Below are 20,213 nucleotides of genomic sequence, written 5' to 3'. Positions count from 1 at the left end.
GTAGAAAAATGACACCAAGGCAGTTACAAAAAAGCATATTCATTTCAAATGACAATTTATGATCAGTTGGTTTCTGTATTTACAGTACAATATAAAATAAAAAAACTGATCGCATTTCATGTAGAGGTACAGAGAATACTGCTGTCAACACAGGGAGTACTTAAAACATGTCAAAACTAAATGTCACTGTCATGAGTACAAAAACATGTTCATACCGTGGTGGTTGAGATGGCAACCATTAGCCGCGTGATCACAAGCCTTACCTAGTCCAAGCCCCTTATGATTATCCATGTGGGCCATGTGCAGCCATTCCGGACACAGACTTGATTAACAAAAAATGTTTAAAACTCTGGGTTCTTGCAATGCCTGCTGCCTCTTCAGGGCCCATTCCATCTGTTAGGTAAATATCACCAGGCACTCATTCTATGGTCCTTTCATTGTCCGTGTGCTTCATAAGCTTTTCACTCCGTTTCTGCCTCTGCTTCCTTCTTTTTCTTTTTCTTCTTCTTGGCACTCTCACCAACCTGTGCATAAGAAGAGATTTGTTATTCCTCTGGCTAATGTTTAAAGCAATTCAAGAGTCCTAAGTGAAAATGCCCTCTGCGGTTTGAGGCATGTTGGGTGTAGCTGTAGTGACTTTGCTAACAAAATAGGTGTAGAAGATGTAAGGAACCAACATGACCAAATGCTCATGCTAGAAAAACACCTGCAATAATGTAGCAGACTGACTCCCTCTGAAGACAACAAGTAGGTTGGAAAGGGATAACTTTCTGCATGGGATATATAAACATTCCAGATGGGATATATAAACATTCCAGTGCACCAGTGATAGGCAAGGCACTCCATTAACTGGATGTATATTAGAGAAAATACTGCTGAAAACCACAACATGTCTCTCCCTGTGACCAGAGCATAGACCAGAGCCACAAGGTCATACTGCTGTCCATTCTGACCAGAAGCAGAAACACACCTCTCCGTCTGTCTCTGCTGCTGGCTCCGTATCCGCTTCTAGTTTCTGCTTCTTTTCCTTCTTTTTCTTCTTCTTCTCTTTCTTCTCTTCTGCTGACGGAGTGGAAGGAGCCGAGGGTGCTGCTGCATCACTGTCACTGTCTTCACGCTTCCTCTGAAAGACGGAGACATTGTTTAGTCCATCTCATTATGCACATTAGTTCATACATGGAATAAACTATACCTTCTTTGGAGTGCGTCCCAATACTGATCCATTTCAAATCAATCAATACAACATTATCAACTCATGTAAGCATACCTTTGCATCACCATTTCCGTCAGCCTTGGATTTTGACGCACTGAAATGGAGAAGGCAACATGTTACTCTTTGTATTAGACTCATTCCTTAAGACCGATTAACAAAATGCACCTACATGCACAAACTACTGAACAACTGTTGACAAACGTTTGGATTGCAAGTTACCACACATGGGTGGAAAATAGTAGCTATGAATGTTCACACAGCTCAGCTGCCAGCCAGGCAGAATGCATTACCAGATCTCTGCTGAGCTACGAGAGTTGATGTTGCAGACTGACTCCCTCAGAGACCACAGGGCAGACCAGAAAGGGATAACTGTCTGCTGACTAGAATCACAACATGCATACTAAACTGCTCCATCTAGGCCCCTACCAGACTGGTTTCACACCTGTAATCTACGTAGCCCTCCTTCCAGTTTGATGGAGTGCTGGCGTTGGCTTTGCCATGTTTGTCCAGCAGACCCTTCTGGATCATCATCTTCTTCTGGCTGGCCTGTTCATTACAAATCAGAGTTTGAATCTTCCTGATACAGGACTAAAAGCATAAACTGTTATAGTCCCGTGTGGCTCACACACCAGGGTCGTGGGTTTGAGTCCCACTGGGGACCAGTATGAAAATGTATGCACTCACTACTGTAAGTCACTCTGGATAAGAGCAGCTGCTAAAAAGACTCAAATGTAAATGGGTAGACTACCAATAGTTTGCACAAGAGGCATTACCTTTGGGCCTAAGCCCCACTTGCGGGGGTAGGTGTCTCGTTCCATGATGACTCTCTTGATCTTGGCCACCACCCCATGGTCACATGTGGAGATCACTGCAGTCGTCATGAGGGCAGTAGCTGGAAAATTGAAAGGAAACGAACTTGAGATGGGAGCATAAATATGCATATGGAGAAATTTGTTTTTTTTAAGCCATCAGTCAAGGGTGATAGATAATAGGTCATCTTTGCACAAAGTGCTAATGCCATCTATGAGATCATCATGTGGCCTTTTGAAAAACCAACTGCTTTGCAGAACAGCATACTTCCATTGCTCACCTATACAAATAGCCTCTCCTTTGGTCGTTATAACCACAATATCCTGGTTGATCTCAATGCCATCTTCATATCGAAGGACACCAGGCAGCATGATCTTTGCTCCATAGCAGATCGCATTCACCTGGGGAGAAAATCATACAACTCATTCAAAAACTTGTTCAGTCCTCTACACAGGGTCACGCTTGGAAAATGACATCGACTGTCAATTAAGAGTCAGAAAACAAGAACTCACTGCACTGTCTTTCATGACCAGACGTTTGTGAGATATTAGAAGCTTTTCCAGTGGGTAGATGACTCTGCGAAGGTACGTCTCGTCCTTGTTGTGGTCATACTGCCATTGAGCATCTAGCACATCGTGCATGGTCACCAAATTGTCCTGCAGAGAACACATTCCAACATCGAATGAGTTCAAAATACATGACACATTAAGCAGAACATAGGCCTAAGTATCAACATTCCCATAACATGTTGGCTAGAGTGGAATCAAGTGGCTGGCATGTCCACTTTCTATTCAGAGCCACTCTATGCCATTTCTGTGCCAAAGAATAATTACCAGGACTGGGGAGAGAACCAGAACCGAACTCAACACTTTGGACCTCACAATGTAACCAGACAAATCACGGCCAAAGGAGTATGAAAGAGGTACGAGACTCACCCTCTCTCCCAGAACACCAGAGCGAACTCTCCTCAGCTCCTGCATCTGACCACCAACACCCAGGAGGAGCCCCAGGTGGACACACAGGGTCCTGATGTAGGTCCCAGCCTCACAGCTCACCCAGAAAATACCTGCAACAAATAGGTTTAAATCATCATCTCTAAAACAGCAGTACTGACAAACATTTTTAACCTGAGCATAGGGAAATAAATAATTGGATTCCTCACCCAATCTCCTCTCTGGGTCATACTCAATGAGTTTGCTTTCATAAACGGTCCTAACTCTCAACTGCCGCTTAACAGCTGCGATGAGTGGTGGTCGCTGGAACAAAGCTCCTGTAAGGGTTTCAATACCCTAAAGAAAAAAGCGCAGGATTACCCACGATGTCCCACAACACTGGTATGACACCAATTTCCTTACTAATGTGTGATCAGGTGTGTCAACTCGTCTTTGTTATCGCAGGGCCCTCCAGTCCTGCCCCTTTCCCCACCACAAGCTGCCCCAGTAGAACACTGAGGTGGCAGAGTGGAGCCAGGGGCACAGCAGACACTCACGGCTAAAACAGGCATGAGCACCACAGAGAAAGTAGGACCCTAGCAAGCACTCAGAGAATGGATAAACACGTTCATCATCTCACATCCATGTCAAGAGGCAGTAACTTATTATTACAAAAGCAGTCACCAATTTATTGGCATACTTTTACAGTTAAATTACAAACTCTGAACCATGCTAGGAGTAAAAACTACATCAACAAGAGAACTTACCCTAGCAAGTGTGTGCTCATTCTCAATAGCATTGTGCAGCCGAACAATTCCCACATACTCTTTGCCTGAAACAGACGGCAGAAGAGTAGTAAGGAGAGGCCAATCTTAATGTGTTTACATCACCATCAGGAAGTAAACATTCAGAGCAGGAAGGGGTTGGGGACACAAAGGGACTCACCTGCACTCTGCTGGGACTTGACCAGTCGTGTGGCTCTGTCCACACACACAATGAGGCAGCCTGTCACCTTGGGGTCCAGGGTGCCACTGTGGCCAGTCTTCTCCACTCGCAGGATACGTCGGATCCAGGCCACCACCTCATGAGAGGAGGGATTGGCAGGCTTGTCCAAGTTGATGAAGCCGGTCCTGAAAATCACATGGATAGAGATGGGGTTAAAGTGGAGCAAAATGAAATCACAGACAACACTTCAATATTTAAAAGGGCATCGGTTGTAGAGCCTAGAGGTCGACCGAAATACGGAAGTGAAATACGGAACTGTTCCGTATTTTATCGAACGGGTGGCAACCCTAAGTATAAATACTGCTGTTCCATTGCACAACCGTCAATGTTATGTAAAATTCTGACAAATCACAGTCTTCACACAGTTCACAACAAGCCAGGTGGCCCAAACTGTTGCATATACCCCGACTCTGCTTGCACTGAGCGCAATAGAAGTGACAATTTCCCTAGTTAATATTGCCTGCTAACATTAATCTATTTTAACTAAATACGCAGGTAAAAAAATACACATCTGTGTATTGATTTTAAGCAGGGCATTGAGGTTTATGGTTAGGTACATTTGTGAAACGATTGTGCTTTTTTCGCAAATTCCCTTTTGTTAAATCGTCACCCGTCAGGCGAAGTAGACTTGATTCGATGATAATCAATGCGGTGCCTGTGAAATTATATGCAACGCAGGACAAGCTAGTTAACCTAGTAATATCATCAACCATGTGTAGTTAACTAGTGATTATGTTAAGATGGATTGTTTTTTATAAGATAAGTTTAATGCTAGCTAGCAACTTACCGTGGCTCCTTGCAGCCACAAGGCCCCTTTGACGCTGCACTCGCGTAACAGGTGGTCAAGCCTGCCACGCAGTTTCCCCGTGGATCACAATGTAATCAGCCATAATCGGCATCCAAAAAGCTGATTACTGATTACCAAACTTGAAATAGGCCCTAATTAAAATCGACCTCTAGTGGAGCCATCAGACATGGGTGATAGATAAGGAGTCATCTTCGCATATAGTGCTAGTGCAATCTATTTACATTCATCATGTGGCTCCATAACTGTTTTACGAGACTGAGCAAAAAAGACCAAAAGTTACCTAACATAATCCTGAATGTTCCTCTTCAGAGGGTTGGAGCCATTTGGCAAGGGTGTGTAGTGAGCTGTCCGGATGTTGAGTTTGTCAAAATTCTGCATGACAAAATGAGTCAAAGGGGGAGAAGTTATAATTAAGAATTTACCTTACAAATAACCAAATGTAACTGGAAGGGATGTGATCAGGAGTTTATGCTCGTCTTAGTTGTGGCCGGTCCCTTAACCATTGCACCAGCACACCTGCCCCCAACGCAGTTAACCCCAGTAGAACACTGGGGCAAAAGCATAGAGTCAAGCCGCTGAACCTCCCGAGTCAAGAACAGACACAGGGGGCTGCAAGGCCAGGGCCCAGCAGCACTCAGCGAATGGATAAACAAGTTCATCATTTCAAAAACAGCATCCTGCTTCTACAGATGGATGACAGGACAAGAGTAGCCAAACTCACTTTCAGCAGCAAAGGCCATTGAGATGTGTCCAGACTAGCAACTTTGGACTCTGGTTTGATGAGGAAATCTCCACTCTCCTGAATATCCTGTACCCAAAAAATTAGGAATTTAGGAATAATGCGCGTTCATACCATTTGAATCTAACAGTGAAAAAAGCTTGTAGCGAACTGGTGCGTCAGTCAATTACTGTAAGGACTTACCCCAACGTCATCAACAGCAATGGTCTTTTCCTTCTTCTTCTGCTTTTTCGCAGAGTTCACTTGAAAGGGAAAAACAAAGGGATAATGTTACTTTCCAGCAACAAACATGTTTCGTTCCCTGACGTTTCCATATTAGAGGATTCCCCCTCGTTTTCAACAGAAGTGGATTGTCGAGAAGAAACTTGTACATACTGTATGCACTTCTTTGGACGATGTATACCCATGCACATCCCGTAAATACGACTAATAAAACTAAACTCAATCGTTGAGTTTTCCCAGCTAATTGATAGATAGCTAATAACTGTCTCATCAGCATACCAACACTCTATTTGGCAAAGTGCTCCCACGTGGCCGACACGAGGTACTTTTGCTAGTGCTAAAAATGTGCCTTCACGGGTAAATTCTACCCAATTATGTACGGTGTCCGCAGTCACAGAAACGTGTATAACGACACATATTCAACTCAGATATTGCAAGTAAGCAAGTAAACTTAAAGTCGTTAATATTAATGAATTCGCAGGACCGTTTCAGACCACGTGGCCACCCTCGGAACGTGGCCACCATTCATTCAGCGTCTGGATGAAACCTTTAGTTGCGTGTGAATATTAACAAAATGGCGTAACGTTAGTTAACTAGGATAAAGTTCCGAGGCTGCCGTTGGGCACGACTGTTACACAAAATCGTGTACTTTGTTGATAGTTAAATAACTACGTCATTAGTTACTTGCCATCTAGATGTGTACAGAGGCCAACTAACGTTATTTAGTAACTACGTTACCTATGACGACTTAGTGGTTAAAGTTAGCTAGGCATCTTACCATCAGAATTCAGCATGATTGCAATACCATGATCCGGGAGTATGCACAGGTAACTTAAACTAGATACATCAATTAATATACTGCTATAAGTGTAGCTAGTTTGATAGCCACATGGTTTACGATGGGTCATGCGAAGTTAATGGGAACGTGGCCGCCTGTTTGATCATGCCTCAATGTTGGGTGCAGTGCTGCTGGTAGTATTTCACAATTTCCTAGGAAAAAAACATATACAACAAACACCTAAAATTCCACAGCAGTTGTAGCTAGCTACTTTGAAATAAGATAGTACTGTTAGACTGTGCAAGGGCTACTTACGTTGTACGTCCGCCATCTTCGGTCTGCTGTGCAACTGACTTGAGGACAACATGTGTGCTCAATGGGATCCCGGATAGCACGAAACGTGCTCAGTACGCATGACTTTTCAAGAAAAAGCCACTACCGCCTCACCAAGCCTCGCGATAGTTCATTCCAAATCCAACCAAACGAGAAAAAGTAGATCGAACAGTAAGCGTCGCTCGAGCGGAGTTTCAACAAAGATGGTAGTATGTGTAATTCTATGCGCTCGAGACAACATAAAACAAATGTTCTGTTAACAAGCTACGTTTATATATACACGGTCTATGCATGACAACCAGACCAAATAACTCTAATCTGGGGCGCGTTCAGCAGGATTTAACGTTTTGGAACGTTCAACTTCTGATAGCCTAATTCTATGTAGATCAAACATGCTTCTCTGACATGTAGACTAAGGAATCACATCGGCTCTATTCATGGGTTTGCTATCTGCGACGTTCGAGAACATTTTGCCAAGCGGCTCTGTACTTTCCTTTTAATGCTGGATATGGCTTCATCAGAGATATGTATAATTAACTCCCTTGTTGTCTGGGCATGACAAAAAAATATTTAAAAAAAAATACAGTCACCCAATATAAATCAGGAGAAAAGGTGCTGAAAAATCACCCAATTTATTTCATTATGTAAACAAGGCAACATTTCCTAATACATTCATAAACAAATGACTAGCAAAAGTACTTCAGAAATACTAGAAACAAATCCCTAAAACAAAGCCAAAAATCTAGTTAAACACCTCAATATGTTAAGTTCCAGTTCAAAAGATGATTGTTGTGACAAGAGCTTAATGCACGTCTACAAATCTTAAATCCCAAACAGATCACAGTCCATTTTCTTGACTTCATCAAGTCTAACAATATCTCCACATGTAAAATATTTCTGGGTAGAGAACATTTCTAAAGTACAGTACAATTATTTTATGCCCATATTAGGAATGGCATTTAGTTCTGCATTAGCAATATATAACTGCATTCATGCAGTGGAAATACTTGATTTCACTCAGTAAATACTCATAATAGAAAAACGATTTGATTCTACAAGACTTTTCGGTCACCTTAAACATGTGTGACTGATTGGGTGATGGTGCTTTATCTCTAAAGGACTTTGGTGTTGGCTGGAAGGGTTGGAGACTCAGGGTGGCTCTTCACTCAGGCCTGCAGACCCAAGGAGCGGGCAGTGTTCATGACGTCGTCCCTGGACAGGTAGCAGCCACACAGTTGCCGCAGGCCTGTGAAGGACTCCCGGCCATGCATGACACGCCAGTTATCAATGAAGAGAACCTTAAAGAAAAAGAGGGAACATCTTTTTTGTTTAAGATTTTGTAAGACCACCCATCACCTACAGCTTAATCGTGGTTTACAGTTAAGTGTGGGATGTCCCCCCCCCCATGTCAATATCTTGCTTAACTGATCAAGTAGTGCTAAATCCTTTGTCTCGATCAATGAAAAGGCAACTAATTTTCCTTACCTTTCCAGGCTTCAGTTTGACCCACAACTCATTCTCCGGCTTCCTCAGCTCTGTGGTCAACTCTCTGTGAGCCACATACCATCGCTTGACAATGTCATGGGGGATTGTGTTTATGACTGCACGGTCGTAGTTATTGTATCTGTAAGACAGGCGACCAAACAGAAGGTAATACCATATTAATACTCAATATCAGATCATATATTCATAACATTGATCTCAAAGGAGATGGAATAACACAAGTTTTGCTGCGTATGAGCGCCAGATCCTGAGCCTTCCACTAAGAACCTTCCAAAGTGAGTTAATTTGTATTGATGGGTGTATAATTTTTCAAACACATACAACATTGTAAGTTAATAGGTAACCAAGACTGGTTAATGTAAGGTTGTACGGCCAATGACGTTGGAAGATATGTTTAAAGCAAGACATTCAGGGAGACATACACATCTCAAATTACAACAGATTGGTCATACCGGATCATGTACACCTCATTGTTCCAGGGATACACGTTGAGCACAGGGCCAATGCCGATCATGTGGTTACGGTGGTCGCTGGCATTTTCAATGTACTCGTGCTTGATAGGAACCCGTGCTAGCAGATCAAAGTTCTCAGGCGTCTTCTGGAGCACTTTGTCAGCAGAATAGAATCCATCTACAAGTAGTGTCCTTCCTCCTGTTCCCTCATGCCTAAGGCAATGGAACACTTGGATCCTGCAAGTCAAAGTCAATGGCATCAAAGTAAGTTACATGTTATTATGAAACGCCCAGTAAGTGGCTATTGCCCTGTCATTTGATGGGAGGCCAAGGGAGAGCTTAGTTTCATGTTGTACTATAACTTATTTTATCAAGATGTCTGTGGCATAGCAATGTGCGTCTGGCTTGTGTCTTATCAGTTGAAGAGATTCTCCGGTACTTTTGTATACTTTTAGCCAGTAGTTCAGAAAGTAGCTCTCACAAGCAAAAAGTGGTCCCAGAAAATGTCATACCATATCACATATGTGCACCACATTGCTCTCGCTCTGCTGTGTGTGCGTGCGTCTTTCTAGCGGTCACTCAAATGGCAAAGGGCTAAAGCTCATTGGCTAGAACTCAAATCGCTAGTAGCTGGCCCACGTGGGGGAAAAAGCTGGGGAAATGACTTCCAGAAAACAGCCCCTTTCAAACTAGGGATTTTGTGGCTAATCGAGATAAGACACTAATGTATATATGAACTACACATTGACACATTCAGCCCAAAGTGGGAGGTTTAAAAAAATACATACAAGCCGCCAAAGCTCTGGAGCATGTCTTTAAAAAAGGCCAATGCTGGATCTGTTGTTACAACTGTCCATTTTTGTAACATCACTGTAATAGCCTAACACAATAACCTATATACATACACTGCCTTCGGAAAGTATTCAGACCCTTTGACTTTTTCCAGGTTACAGCCTTATTTTAAAATTGATTAAATTGTCCCCCCCCCCCCCCATCAAGCTACACACAATACCCCATAATGACAAAGAAAAAACTGCTTTTTAGAACTGTTTCCTAGTTTATTGAAAATAAAAATACACATCACATTTACATAAGTATTCAGACGCTTTACTCAGTACTTTGTTGAAGCACCTTTACAAACTTGGCACACCTGTATTTTGGGGAGTTTATCCCATTTTTCTATGCAGATCCTGTCAAGCTCTGTCACGTTGGATGGGGAGTGTTGCTGCACAGCTACTTTCAGGTCTTTCAAGAGATGTTCGATCGGGTTCAAGTCGGGGCTCTGGCTTGGTCACTCATGGATATTCAGAGATTTGTCCTGAAGCCATTCCTACGTTGTCTTGGTTGTGTGCTTAGTGTTGTTGTCCTGTTGGAAGGTGAACCTTCGCCCCATTCTGAGGTCCTGAGCAGGTTGTCATCAAGGATCTCTGTACTTTGCTCTGTTCACCTTTCCCTTGATCCCGACTAGTCTCACCGTCCCTGAAAAACAACCCCATAGCAACGCCATGCTTCACCATGGGGATGGTGCCAGGTTTCCTCCAGATGTGAGTCTTGGCATTCAGGCCAAAGAGTAGAATCTTAGTTTCATCAGACCAGAGAATCTTGTTTCTCATGGTCTGAGAGTCTTTAGGTGCCTTTTGGAAAACTCCAAGCGGGCTGTCATGTACCTTTTACTGAGGAGTGGCTTCTGTCTGGCCACTCTACCATAAAGGTCTGATTGGTGGAGTGCTGCAGATATGGGAGAACCTTCCAGAAGGACAACCATCTCCACAGAGGAACTCTAGAGCTCTGTCAGTGACCATCGGGTTCTTGGTCACCTTCCTGACCAAGGTCATTCTCCTCTGATTGCTCAGTTTGGCCGAGCGGCCAGCTCTGGGAAGAGTCTTGGTGGTTCCAAACTTCTTCCATTTAAGAATGATGGAGGCCACTGTTCTTGGGGACCTTCAATGCTGCAGAAGTGTTTTGTTACCCTTCCCCAGATCTGTGCCTCGACACAATCCTGTCTCTGAGCTCTACGAACCATACCTTCTACCTCATGGCTTTGTTTTTGCTCTGACATGAACTGTGGGACCTTATATAGACAGGTGTGTGCCTTTCCAAATCATGTCCAATCAATTAAATTTACCACAGGTGGACTCCAATCAAGTTGTAGAAACATCTTAAAGATGATCAATGGAAACAGGATGCACATGAGCTCAATTTTGAGTCTCAGCGCAAAGGGTCTGAATACTTATGTAAATAAGGTAGGTTTTTTATTTTTAATACATTTGCAAAAATGTCTAAACCTATTTCACTTTGTCATTATGGGGTATTGTGTGTGTAGATTCCTGAGGATTTTAATTTATTTAATCAATTTTAGAATAAGGCTGTAATGTAACAAAATGTGGAAAAAGTCAAGGCGTCTGAATACTTTCCGATGGCACTGTAGATGTCTAAAGTGTGTCTTTATCTGAGGAATCTCAACCTAACCAATATACAGACCAACATGTGTACTGCCTTGCTACTTTGACCTGACATGATCACTCCAATACAGTTCAAATAACACCTATCCATGTGTGAACATCTAAATACTTCCCCACATGGCTCCTGGAAGTATGAGGTGTCTGTATGACGGTCCAGTGCCAGTTTGGTGTAGGCAGTATCTCCTCGGGAGAAATCGGATATCAAGTTCCACATCTTGCCATACATAGTCTCCCTAGTAGGAAACAAGAATGAAAACACAAAGTAGAGTCAAAAGTGACACCTAAAACATTATACAGTACAATAACAATTCAAATAAGATTATAATGGCAACTGTGATCCAAATAGTGAGTGATATTTAGTTTCTTTGGGGTGTAAGGAGGAGGGCAATTACTTCTGATGACCAAATATACTCACTGGACTAGAATAAGAAAATGGCCTCATCTGGCAACCATGAGCAATGCATTTCTTATAACACGCTGCTTCCTCCCTCCCTCCCTCCCTCCCTTCACCCCAAAGTAGAGTCCAGTACAAAGAGGGATTAGTGCGCTTGCTCAGGCGTTTGAAACTTCAAAACCACACCACCTGCAGAGTCCTTAATGAACAGACCTGGTGGATTAATGAGGACAAAGTACCTCTCCTTTCTCACTACACTGTCAAAGTGCAACAATGCCCATTCTTTTGACAATTCCACCCTCCATTCCAACTGCAGAGAGAAGTCTGTTGTGCATGTTAACTTGACAAACGTATCAAAGTTGATGTTAAGGAAACCAAAACCTTCTCTGTAGCACTGTTACTTTGCAAAACAAAGAGTGTAAACAAGCCAACCCTGATAAATATCAAGCTTATTTAATGCTCCCCCAAAAATAGATAGCTGGGGTGTTTGTTCTCATTCCTTATTAAATAATCCCTCACTCTAAAACCATGCATGTTTCGTATGCATTGTGGTGGGTGGTATGCCATTACCTTTAAGCCCCCTCAACCCCACCCCAGGCAATCACAGAGGGGCTTACTATACCTGATGAGGCTGACCCTCTGGGTAAGAGTCTCTGTGGCCTCAACAGTCGGCGGGACACCCTCCACAAAAGCAATGCCGTATAGCAGAAAGCCCCCAAGGAACTTTTTCAGTTCATCATCACAGCTCATAAACATGTCCCAGTTAGCAGAGGGCACCTTGGCACTGGTATAGATGTCAGAGTTCCAGATGATGTGTGGCTGCATGGCACTCTGCTTCTGTACCTCATAGCTGTTCTGAGCCAGCCAGTTCAGGTTGTACCTTGTCACATGACCATCAGGCCCTGAGGTAGACAAAACAAAGACAATTCCATCTATTATACATTCAATAACTGTTCAAAAGAATGGATGAGTAACAATAGGTGCATAGATCACAGTTCTGCCATAAAGAAAATGGGATTGTGGTTGAAAATGATCAAATGATAGGCTTAACTACTGGCATGGATTTAGAGTTCTTGACAACAGCAAACTGACCTAGATTCAGTACCTCACTGAAATGTTCAACCGATTGCACCTTGAGTAAGTGAGAACGGTTAGTTTAACCAATGCCTTGTGAAAAGATGTACCATTGTACAAACATGTAATTCAAATAAAGCATATGGCAGCAATATCTGCAGTACATTACAACCTTTTTTCAAGAGTCAAAGGTCTCCCCAAAAGATGCTTGTTTTTAAGAAGATAACTATCTCAGGTTTGGCAGTGGAGAATATCATTTTTAGGCTAGGCTACTCCATAATGTGGGCTTCCAACAGCGTCTAAAAGGGAGGGAAAAAACAAGCTCAATTCTTCACTTTGGTTCCAAAGAAAACTGTTTCTCATGCCAAAACCAACTATAGCTCTTCATTTGGAGAATTATTATAAAAATAAATAAAAAATCTACAACAAATCAAAACAAAGAAAGCCACCTACTGTATGTGATGTGAGACGAACTGGGTAGAGAATATTTTCCATCCCTCAGTTGGGAAAATAAATCTTTACACCAAGACTTACATGTGAGGAAGATATTCTCATCATCCACCCTGGTGTTGGCAGGACGTATGTTTAGCTCCACATTTGCTGTATCCAGGTTCCTCTGGTTGGTCTTGCTGTTGAAGCAGGAGGCAGATTGGCAATGATCCCGTAGCCACACATAGGCAAAGTGCATCACAAGCCCTCCATAGCTGAGCTCTGCCAAATCAAAATGTCAGATTTACAAGTACATATTAGCCTATAATGTAAAAACTGGCCAATTCAAGTGTGTAGTGCCAGTTCCAGACTAGGATTTACTATGTAAAATATATACAGTGGGGAGAACAAGTATTTGATACACTGCCGATTTTGCAGGTTTTCCTACTTACAAAGCATGTAGAGGTCTGTAATTTTTATCATAGGTACACTTCAACTGTGAGAGACCGAATCTAAAACAAAAATCCAGAAAATCACATTGTATGATTTTTAAGTAATTAATTTGCATTTTATTGCAAGACATAAGTATTTGATCACCTTCCAACCAGTAAGAATTCCGGCTCTCACAGACCTGTTAGTTTTTCTTTAAGAAGCCCTCCTGTTCTCCACTCATTACCTGTATTAACTGCACCTGTTTGAACTCGTTACCTGTATAAAAGACACCTGTCCACACACTCAATCAAACAGACTCCAACCTCTCCACAATGGCCAAGACCAGAGAGCTGTGTAAGGACATCAGGGATAAAATTGTAGACCTGCACAAGGCTGGGATGGGCTACAGGACAATAGGCAAGCAGCTTGGTGAGAAGGCAACAACTGTTGGCGCAATTATTAGAAAATGGAAGAAGTTCAAGATGACGGTCAATCATCCTCGGTCTGGGGCTCCATGCAAGATCTCACCTCGTGGGGCATCAATGATCATGAGGAAGGTGAGGGATCAGCCCAGAACTACACGGCAGGACCTGGTCAATGACCTGAAGAGAGCTGGGACCACAGTCTCAAAGAAAACCATTAGTAACACACTATGCCGTCATGGATTAAAATACTGCAGCGCACGCAAGGTCCCCCTGCTCAAGCCAGGGCATGTCCAGGCCCGTCTGAAGTTTGCCAATGACCATCTGGATGATCCAGAGGAGGAATGGGAGAAGGTCATGTGGTCTGATGAGACAAAAATTGAGCTTTTTGGTCTAAACTTCACTCGACGTGTTTGGAGGAAGAAGAAGGATGAGTACAACCCCAAGAACACCATCCCAACCGTGAAGCGTGGAGGTGGAAACATCATTCTTTGGGGATGCTTTTCTGCAAAGGGGACAGGACGACTGCACCGTATTGAGGGGAGGATGGATGGGGCCATGTATCGCGAGATCTTGGCCAACGACCTCCTTCCCTCAGTAAGAGCATTGAAGATGGGTCGTGGCTGGGTCTTCCAGCATGACAATGACCCGAAACACACAGCCAGGGAAACTAAGGAGTGGCTCCGTAAGAAGCATCTCAAGGTCCTGGAGTGGCCTAGCCAGTCTCCAGACCTGAACCCAATAGAAAATCTTTGGAGGGCGCTGAAAGTCCGTATTGCCCAGCGACAGCCCCGAAACCTGAAGGATCTGGAGAAGGTCTGTATGGAGGAGTGGGACAAAATCCCTGCTGCAGTGTGTGCAAACCTGGTCAAGAACTCCAGGAAACGTATGATCTCTGTAATTGCAAACAAAGGTTTCTGTACCAAATATTAAGTTCTGCTTTTCTGATGTATCAAATACTTATGTCATGCAATAAAATGCAAATTAATTACTTAAAAATCATACAATGTGATTTTCTGGATTTTTGTTTTAGATTCCGTGTCTCACAGTTGAAGTGTACCTATGATAAATATTACAGACCTCTACATGCTTTGTAAGTAGGAAAACCTGCAAAATCGGCAGTGTATCAAATACTTGTTCTCCCCACTGTATACACAAACACACAATAAAGATACATTATGATGTCATAGCCTATAGGAGGGTATATTAAAAACAAGAAAAGGAACAGGAAGGCTGTTGGTATCTGGCACTGTGGGTCCTGCATGAAGACTGTTGGTGTAGGCGCCTGGACATACAACACATCACAGTGAAGTCGGCCATCAGGAGACTGAAGGAGCTGAAAGACCAGTAGACTGTTACTGGAGGATCAGACTGTCACTGTTGTGTACAGTTTGACCTGGACACTGTGTCGAACATCTACCACAATAAAAAGCAGTCTAGAGAAGAAAAAAAAATTACATAAAAAAATAACAAGAAAAGGGATATTCCTCGTTGAGACCTGCTGAGTCAAGAGTGGCCAAGTGGTCCATCCAATAAGTCATTTTTCCCCATCTCCTCCCTCATTGTGGTTGCGAATGGAGCTCTTATACTCACAAATCCTTGTCTTAAGTTCACGTTTGGTCTTTCTTATCCACATAATAAAAATTCACAGGAACACTTAAGGAGATACACAACATATTTTGTTTTACAGGTTATTCTACCAAACCTTTATCCGCTCACCCAGATGGGGATGGATTAGAGTTCCCGCTGATCATGGCATAACAGTGAATGCAGTTGTGACAAGGGAAATTGCCATCAGGAATGACAGACATGAAATGTGATGTTTTTTTCTTAGGCCAATCATTCTCTTATCTTCATCATTGTAATGACATGTTTGAATAATACAGGACTAGAATAAGATGAAGATGGCTTTTGCTTCTCTTTATGAAGATTGAATGGTTATGGGTCTGTAAATAACTGCTATAGCCTATCGCCATTGCGCATTCTCCCTACTGGGCAAAAACTGGTTGAATCAATGTTGTTTCCATGTAATTTCAACCAAAACAATATATATATGTGATGACATTGAATCAATGTGGAAAACTGATTGGATTTGCAAAAAGTAATCAACGTAACGGCATGATGTTTTTTTCTACCCAACTTTTAACCTAAATCCAATGAAACTGACATGTTTTGTTGATTTCACATTAGTTGACTACTCAACCAAATGTAAATCAAAACTAGACATTGAACTGACATCTGTGCCCAGTGGGTCTCTTCTTTCAAAAACTCTTGAGTTCCTTGGGCTGCTGTATTTAAACATTCAAATGGACTATTACAGGGTTCCCCAACTGGCGGCCCTAATTTGGCCCACGGTTGGTTTTATTTGGCCCCCCAAGAGTGTGCAAAGCTGTCATCAAGGCAAAGGGCTACTTTAAAAAATCTCAAATATAAAATATATTTTGATTTGTTTAAAACTTCTTTGGTTAATACATGATTCCATATGAGTTATTCTATAGTTTTGATGTCTTCACTATTATTCTACAATGTAGAAAATAGTCAAAATAAAGAAGAACCATTGAATGAGTAGGTGTGTCCAAACTTTTGACTGGTACTGTACATATTAGAAACATTTGGGAAATAAGACTGTAAAATCACCAAGAAAATCAGCTATAAGTGATTTTAATTTAGGAAACCTGTTCAAGTATTCCCACTGATGGGTTCTGACTTGAAAATATGAAATATCCTTATTCATGTCCCCGAGGGAGTGGGGGTAATGTAGAATGTTCACATTCTGTCAGAACGTGTTATTGTTAGACATCAGATATTCGATTGGAAGGAGAAGGGCCACAGTCTGGTACAAGTCAACAGGACAGCAGAATTTGGGCTGAGTTCAGGTCAAATGAATTGAGACAGAACATGCATCACTAAAGTCCTGTCTAGCAACAGAGGTGCATTGGCTGTTCAGATGTGTAAGGAGGAGACTCAGCATAGAAGGAAGGGTTATACCAGTGCTTGTGTGAATATGTATTTTCAGCTGTCTGACCCATTGGGTGAATAAACTTGGTTTGAGCGTTTCATAGTTGTCCGTCAGTTTTTACCCTGTTATTTAGAACCTAACACCACGCATAACAGAGATGTCATTGTACACAAATGTAAGCAAGGTTTGAAATGATGTTAAAATATATCTGTTTGGGCTTCTTGAGGTCAATTTAGTCTACAAATTATTTGTAATCATGTTTCGGTCCCCGACAATCCGCTCAAGAAAAAAATATTGTCCCACGGCTGAATCCAGTTGCTGATCCCTGCCTGGTCTATTAGTATAAGATATGAAGTAATTTATTACTTTAAAAAAGGTGTAGGTTAGGACATATGCAATTATTATTATTATTTGTGCATGGCAGAAGTACTCAGACACCTTGGATTTCTTCACATTTTATTGTGTTACAAAATGGGATTAAAACAGATTAAAATTATATATTTTTTGTCCACAATTTACAAAATACTCAGTCAAAGTGGATGAAAAATTATATATTTTTTATAAATAGAAAATTCAGCACTAAAATAGCAATTTCATAAGTATTCAACCCCTTCGTTAAGGCAAGCTTAAATTAGTTCAGCAGTAAAATGTGGCTTAACAAATCACATAATAAGTTACATGGACTCACTGTGTTAAATAAGGGTTGACATGATTTTTTAATGACTAGCCCTTCCTCTTGAAGTATTGAACTTCAAGCACAGATTCAACTACAAAGACCAGCGAGTTTTTCAAAAGCCTCAAAGAAGGGCAGACACATATGGAGCTGTATTCAAAAACAGACTGTCTAGAGCAAATAAAATGTTAATTTAGAGTTTGGTAAAGGGCTGATAGAACTAGTCATACTTACCAAGGCAGTCTTCCTGAAGCTGCCAGTGACAACTCGTCGATTGTGGAGCAGTATGCTGCCAACGTCTCACTTCATTCTGGGTTCGTATGAATCCAGAGACTAAAGGAGCCCGTGTTTTCGATATGGGTTGCAAATAGCCATTTAAACGGCACAATATCCGAGCCAAAGACATTGTCTGCTAATGGAAAATAAATGTAGATGGAACACTCTTCATGGACAGATTCAGAACACAACTATACGTTATTTGATCGAGTCTGACATTGACTCCCGCACAAATGATAATTTCCCCATCTTAATTGCTGTGATTAATAACAAATCAGCTTCTGTTGATCTGATCATGCAATACTCACACACCGGAGCTCGTGTGGATTCCAGTCAGTTGTGTTTATGTAGCTAGCAGCACTAATTACTGTGACCTGGAATTAAGACTTCTTGGACCTTCGATGAAGCTATATTGACAATCGATGAGATAAATTATTAAACAAGTTAGTTTTTTCCAAGTCGTTTATATACTTTGCGTGCTAGCATTGCAGGATAGTACACTTTGGACACGTACCTTGTTGACGCTAAGAACCGCTAGTTAGCAACTACCAAAGAGGTACAATAGCTATCAGCATAGAGGAAGAGGCGAAGCGAGAGGATCCACTCTTCTTCTTCTTCTTCTTCGATATAATGGCGGTCCGCAAACCAACGTTAAAGGTATATGCCGCCACCTACTGTGCTGGAGTGTGTGGTCAATCACGGTTTACAACATTTCTAAATCCTCCTACCTAACTCATTACTCCTGAGAAAATAAAAAAGAGCCCTACTAACTTCTAAGACCCTCCACCATCCCCTAAATTCCTTCCACCCCCCCAACCAACCTCAATGACCCTAAACTTCAATCTTTCCCTCTCTTCAACATACTTGCAACAATATAACACATGATCCACTGTTTCATCGACCATGCACTCCAGACACAAACCATTCACATGCTTGCCAATCAAATGTAATGAAGAGTTCAATGTACAATGTCCTAAGCGGAATTGAGAGAATTGGTGTAGTAATGGCATATTACATCATTTATGCAGCAGCATACAAGACATTTTTGGACTCACCTTGGCGGCAGTCCTTCGTGGGCAAATTTTGTCATCAAAGTCTGCCATTCTCTGGATTTATGGTGCTTTCAAGACAACTGGGAACTCAAACGTATCTTCCCAGTCCTAGCTCGTTTTTCCCAAGTTCCCAGTTGTCTTGAACTCACTAAAGTCAGATTTTGCAGTTCTGTGTTAACAGTTGTTTGGAGTACGGCACAAATCATGCTTCGTTGACAGCATGGCCAATGTTGAATGTTTATCATTTTAAACTAGGAAAAGAGACCCTTAATCTTAGACTTGGGACCACACAACCACTCCACTGAATAACAGGCTAATGATTGCTTTGCAATGCTTGCACTTAGCCACTGATTCCTTCCAAACCACTCATTGTTGAATTTGCGATTTCCAACTTGTTGTGTAATGTTTATGTCCAATGGCCGATAAGCACCGATACGTTTTATCTATAATTTCTCTTCATATGACAAGGATTAAAAAGGATTTTTCAGTAGATTGTCGACTTGATTCATGATGATGACTGCTAGCTAAGATTTAGAAAGTATGATGTTGACATGATCAGTCCAATCAAAGCTACTGTAGATATAAAGTGACTTGGCATCATTTTATCTGTGGCCAATGACCTTGAGCCTTCTTGGATGGGCACTTCTAATGTAACTCTATGGCAGCACCCAAGGGGCTAGAATTATAGAGCTCTACCCTTAGACTTGGCGTTGACGTAGTGTCCCCATGAGTGACAGAACACTGAGCTAATCACGGTGCAACGCTCCGTATTTTCTGCTGGCTTGTACCACCACCACAGAAAGCACTGAGCTAGGCTGAAACACCTGCATTTTGGGGCTGCCTTACTCAAGAAAACAAAAAAGAGACCATGTTTGTATTTGGCTTTATTAACTCTATGATATATATATTTTTTACATTGTTTGCAAACTGATATGTGACACGTATTAATGCCAAAATAACATGCAAAACAGGCTAAATATGTGGGGCTCAAAACTGCCCTGAATGACGGGTCACCACTGGTAATTGTCAACCAGTTTCCCTACATTACTGACTTCTGACCAATCTTTCCTTTTCTCTACCAAGGTTAGATCAACAACAGGATCTGGGAGTAACCATGGAGGAACATCCTCTATCACCACAGAAGGGCCAACCTCCATCTCACTCAAACCACTCTCATCAGCAAACTTTCCAACCAAAACCACTGCCTTGTCTACTAGTATATTCCCAACAGTCATCTAGAACAGC

At 42.0% G+C, this 20,213-nt stretch overlaps 2 protein-coding genes and 4 non-coding genes across 12 annotated transcripts; all 6 read right to left on the bottom strand.

The window, feature by feature from the left end:
• Positions 1-23: 23 nt before the first annotated feature.
• LOC139552478 (H/ACA ribonucleoprotein complex subunit DKC1-like) lies at positions 24-7,122 on the bottom strand. Of its 2 annotated transcripts, none has more exons than XM_071364253.1 (15): positions 6,823-7,122; positions 5,691-5,749; positions 5,490-5,576; positions 5,049-5,140; positions 3,901-4,085; positions 3,723-3,787; positions 3,186-3,312; positions 2,959-3,089; positions 2,536-2,679; positions 2,304-2,424; positions 1,987-2,105; positions 1,656-1,759; positions 1,268-1,307; positions 971-1,123; positions 24-524 (listed from the first exon to the last, which is right to left on the bottom strand). In XM_071364253.1, exons 1-15 carry the CDS (start codon positions 6,872-6,874, stop codon positions 462-464), a joined length of 1,542 nt encoding a protein of 513 aa, XP_071220354.1. In that variant the 5' UTR covers positions 6,875-7,122; the 3' UTR covers positions 24-461. The 2 variants fall into 2 exon arrangements, with proteins under 2 accessions (XP_071220354.1, XP_071220353.1); XM_071364252.1 differs by lacking the exon at positions 6,823-7,122 and adding an exon at positions 6,508-6,677.
• On the bottom strand, positions 2,177-2,254 carry LOC139552901 (small nucleolar RNA SNORD83). Its single transcript, XR_011670562.1, has one exon. It is a non-coding gene; the product is annotated as a small nucleolar RNA SNORD83 (small nucleolar RNA).
• On the bottom strand, positions 3,385-3,595 carry LOC139552912 (small nucleolar RNA SNORD17). Its single transcript, XR_011670571.1, has one exon. It is a non-coding gene; the product is annotated as a small nucleolar RNA SNORD17 (small nucleolar RNA).
• On the bottom strand, positions 4,924-5,003 carry LOC139552902 (small nucleolar RNA SNORD83). The gene has a single exon (XR_011670563.1). It is a non-coding gene; the product is annotated as a small nucleolar RNA SNORD83 (small nucleolar RNA).
• Positions 5,223-5,435, bottom strand: LOC139552910 (small nucleolar RNA SNORD17). The gene has a single exon (XR_011670570.1). It is a non-coding gene; the product is annotated as a small nucleolar RNA SNORD17 (small nucleolar RNA).
• A 318-nt stretch (positions 7,123-7,440) lies between the features above and the next one.
• On the bottom strand, positions 7,441-18,535 carry LOC139552473 (trimethyllysine dioxygenase, mitochondrial-like). 6 transcript variants are annotated; one of them, XM_071364241.1, is made up of 9 exons: positions 18,431-18,535; positions 18,225-18,323; positions 17,875-18,052; positions 13,260-13,436; positions 12,274-12,553; positions 11,372-11,490; positions 8,796-9,033; positions 8,326-8,464; positions 7,441-8,138 (listed from the first exon to the last, which is right to left on the bottom strand). In XM_071364241.1, the coding sequence occupies exons 3-9, from the start codon at positions 18,044-18,046 to the stop codon at positions 8,007-8,009; spliced, it is 1,257 nt and encodes a 418-aa protein (XP_071220342.1). In that variant the 5' UTR covers positions 18,047-18,052; positions 18,225-18,323; positions 18,431-18,535; the 3' UTR covers positions 7,441-8,006. The 6 variants fall into 6 exon arrangements, with proteins under 6 accessions (XP_071220342.1, XP_071220344.1, XP_071220346.1 ...); XM_071364243.1 differs by having other exon boundaries at positions 17,875-18,049; XM_071364245.1 differs by having other exon boundaries at positions 18,229-18,323.
• Between the last annotated feature and the right edge of the window lie 1,678 nt (positions 18,536-20,213).

This window comes from Salvelinus alpinus, chromosome 24 (assembly GCF_045679555.1).
Source record: "Salvelinus alpinus chromosome 24, SLU_Salpinus.1, whole genome shotgun sequence".
Classification (NCBI taxonomy): Eukaryota; Metazoa; Chordata; class Actinopteri; order Salmoniformes; family Salmonidae; genus Salvelinus; species Salvelinus alpinus.
The sequence above is the reverse complement of the archived record's forward strand: the minus strand, read 5'-3'. Positions and strand labels throughout refer to the sequence as shown.

What these genes read in the sequence shown, in the direction of transcription:
- LOC139552478 (XM_071364252.1), bottom strand. Translation starts at nt 6,637, where the DNA reads ATGACCCATCGTAAACCATGTGGCTATCAAACTAGCTACACTTATAGC. An exon ending in CAAGTCCCAGCAGAGTGCAG is followed by an intron (nt 3,788 to 3,900) that starts GTGAGTCCCTTT and finishes CGTCTGTTTCAG; the next exon opens with GCAAAGAGTATGTGGGAATT. An exon ending in CAGCAGAGACAGACGGAGAG is followed by an intron (nt 525 to 970) that starts GTGTGTTTCTGC and finishes TCTTATGCACAG; the next exon opens with GTTGGTGAGAGTGCCAAGAA.
- LOC139552473 (XM_071364241.1), bottom strand. Translation starts at nt 18,046, where the DNA reads ATGTCTTTGGCTCGGATATTGTGCCGTTTAAATGGCTATTTGCAACCC. An exon ending in CAGAGGGTCAGCCTCATCAG is followed by an intron (nt 11,491 to 12,273) that starts GTATAGTAAGCC and finishes GTTTCCTACTAG; the next exon opens with GGAGACTATGTATGGCAAGA. An exon ending in AATGAGGTGTACATGATCCG is followed by an intron (nt 8,465 to 8,795) that starts GTATGACCAATC and finishes CCTGTCTTACAG; the next exon opens with ATACAATAACTACGACCGTG.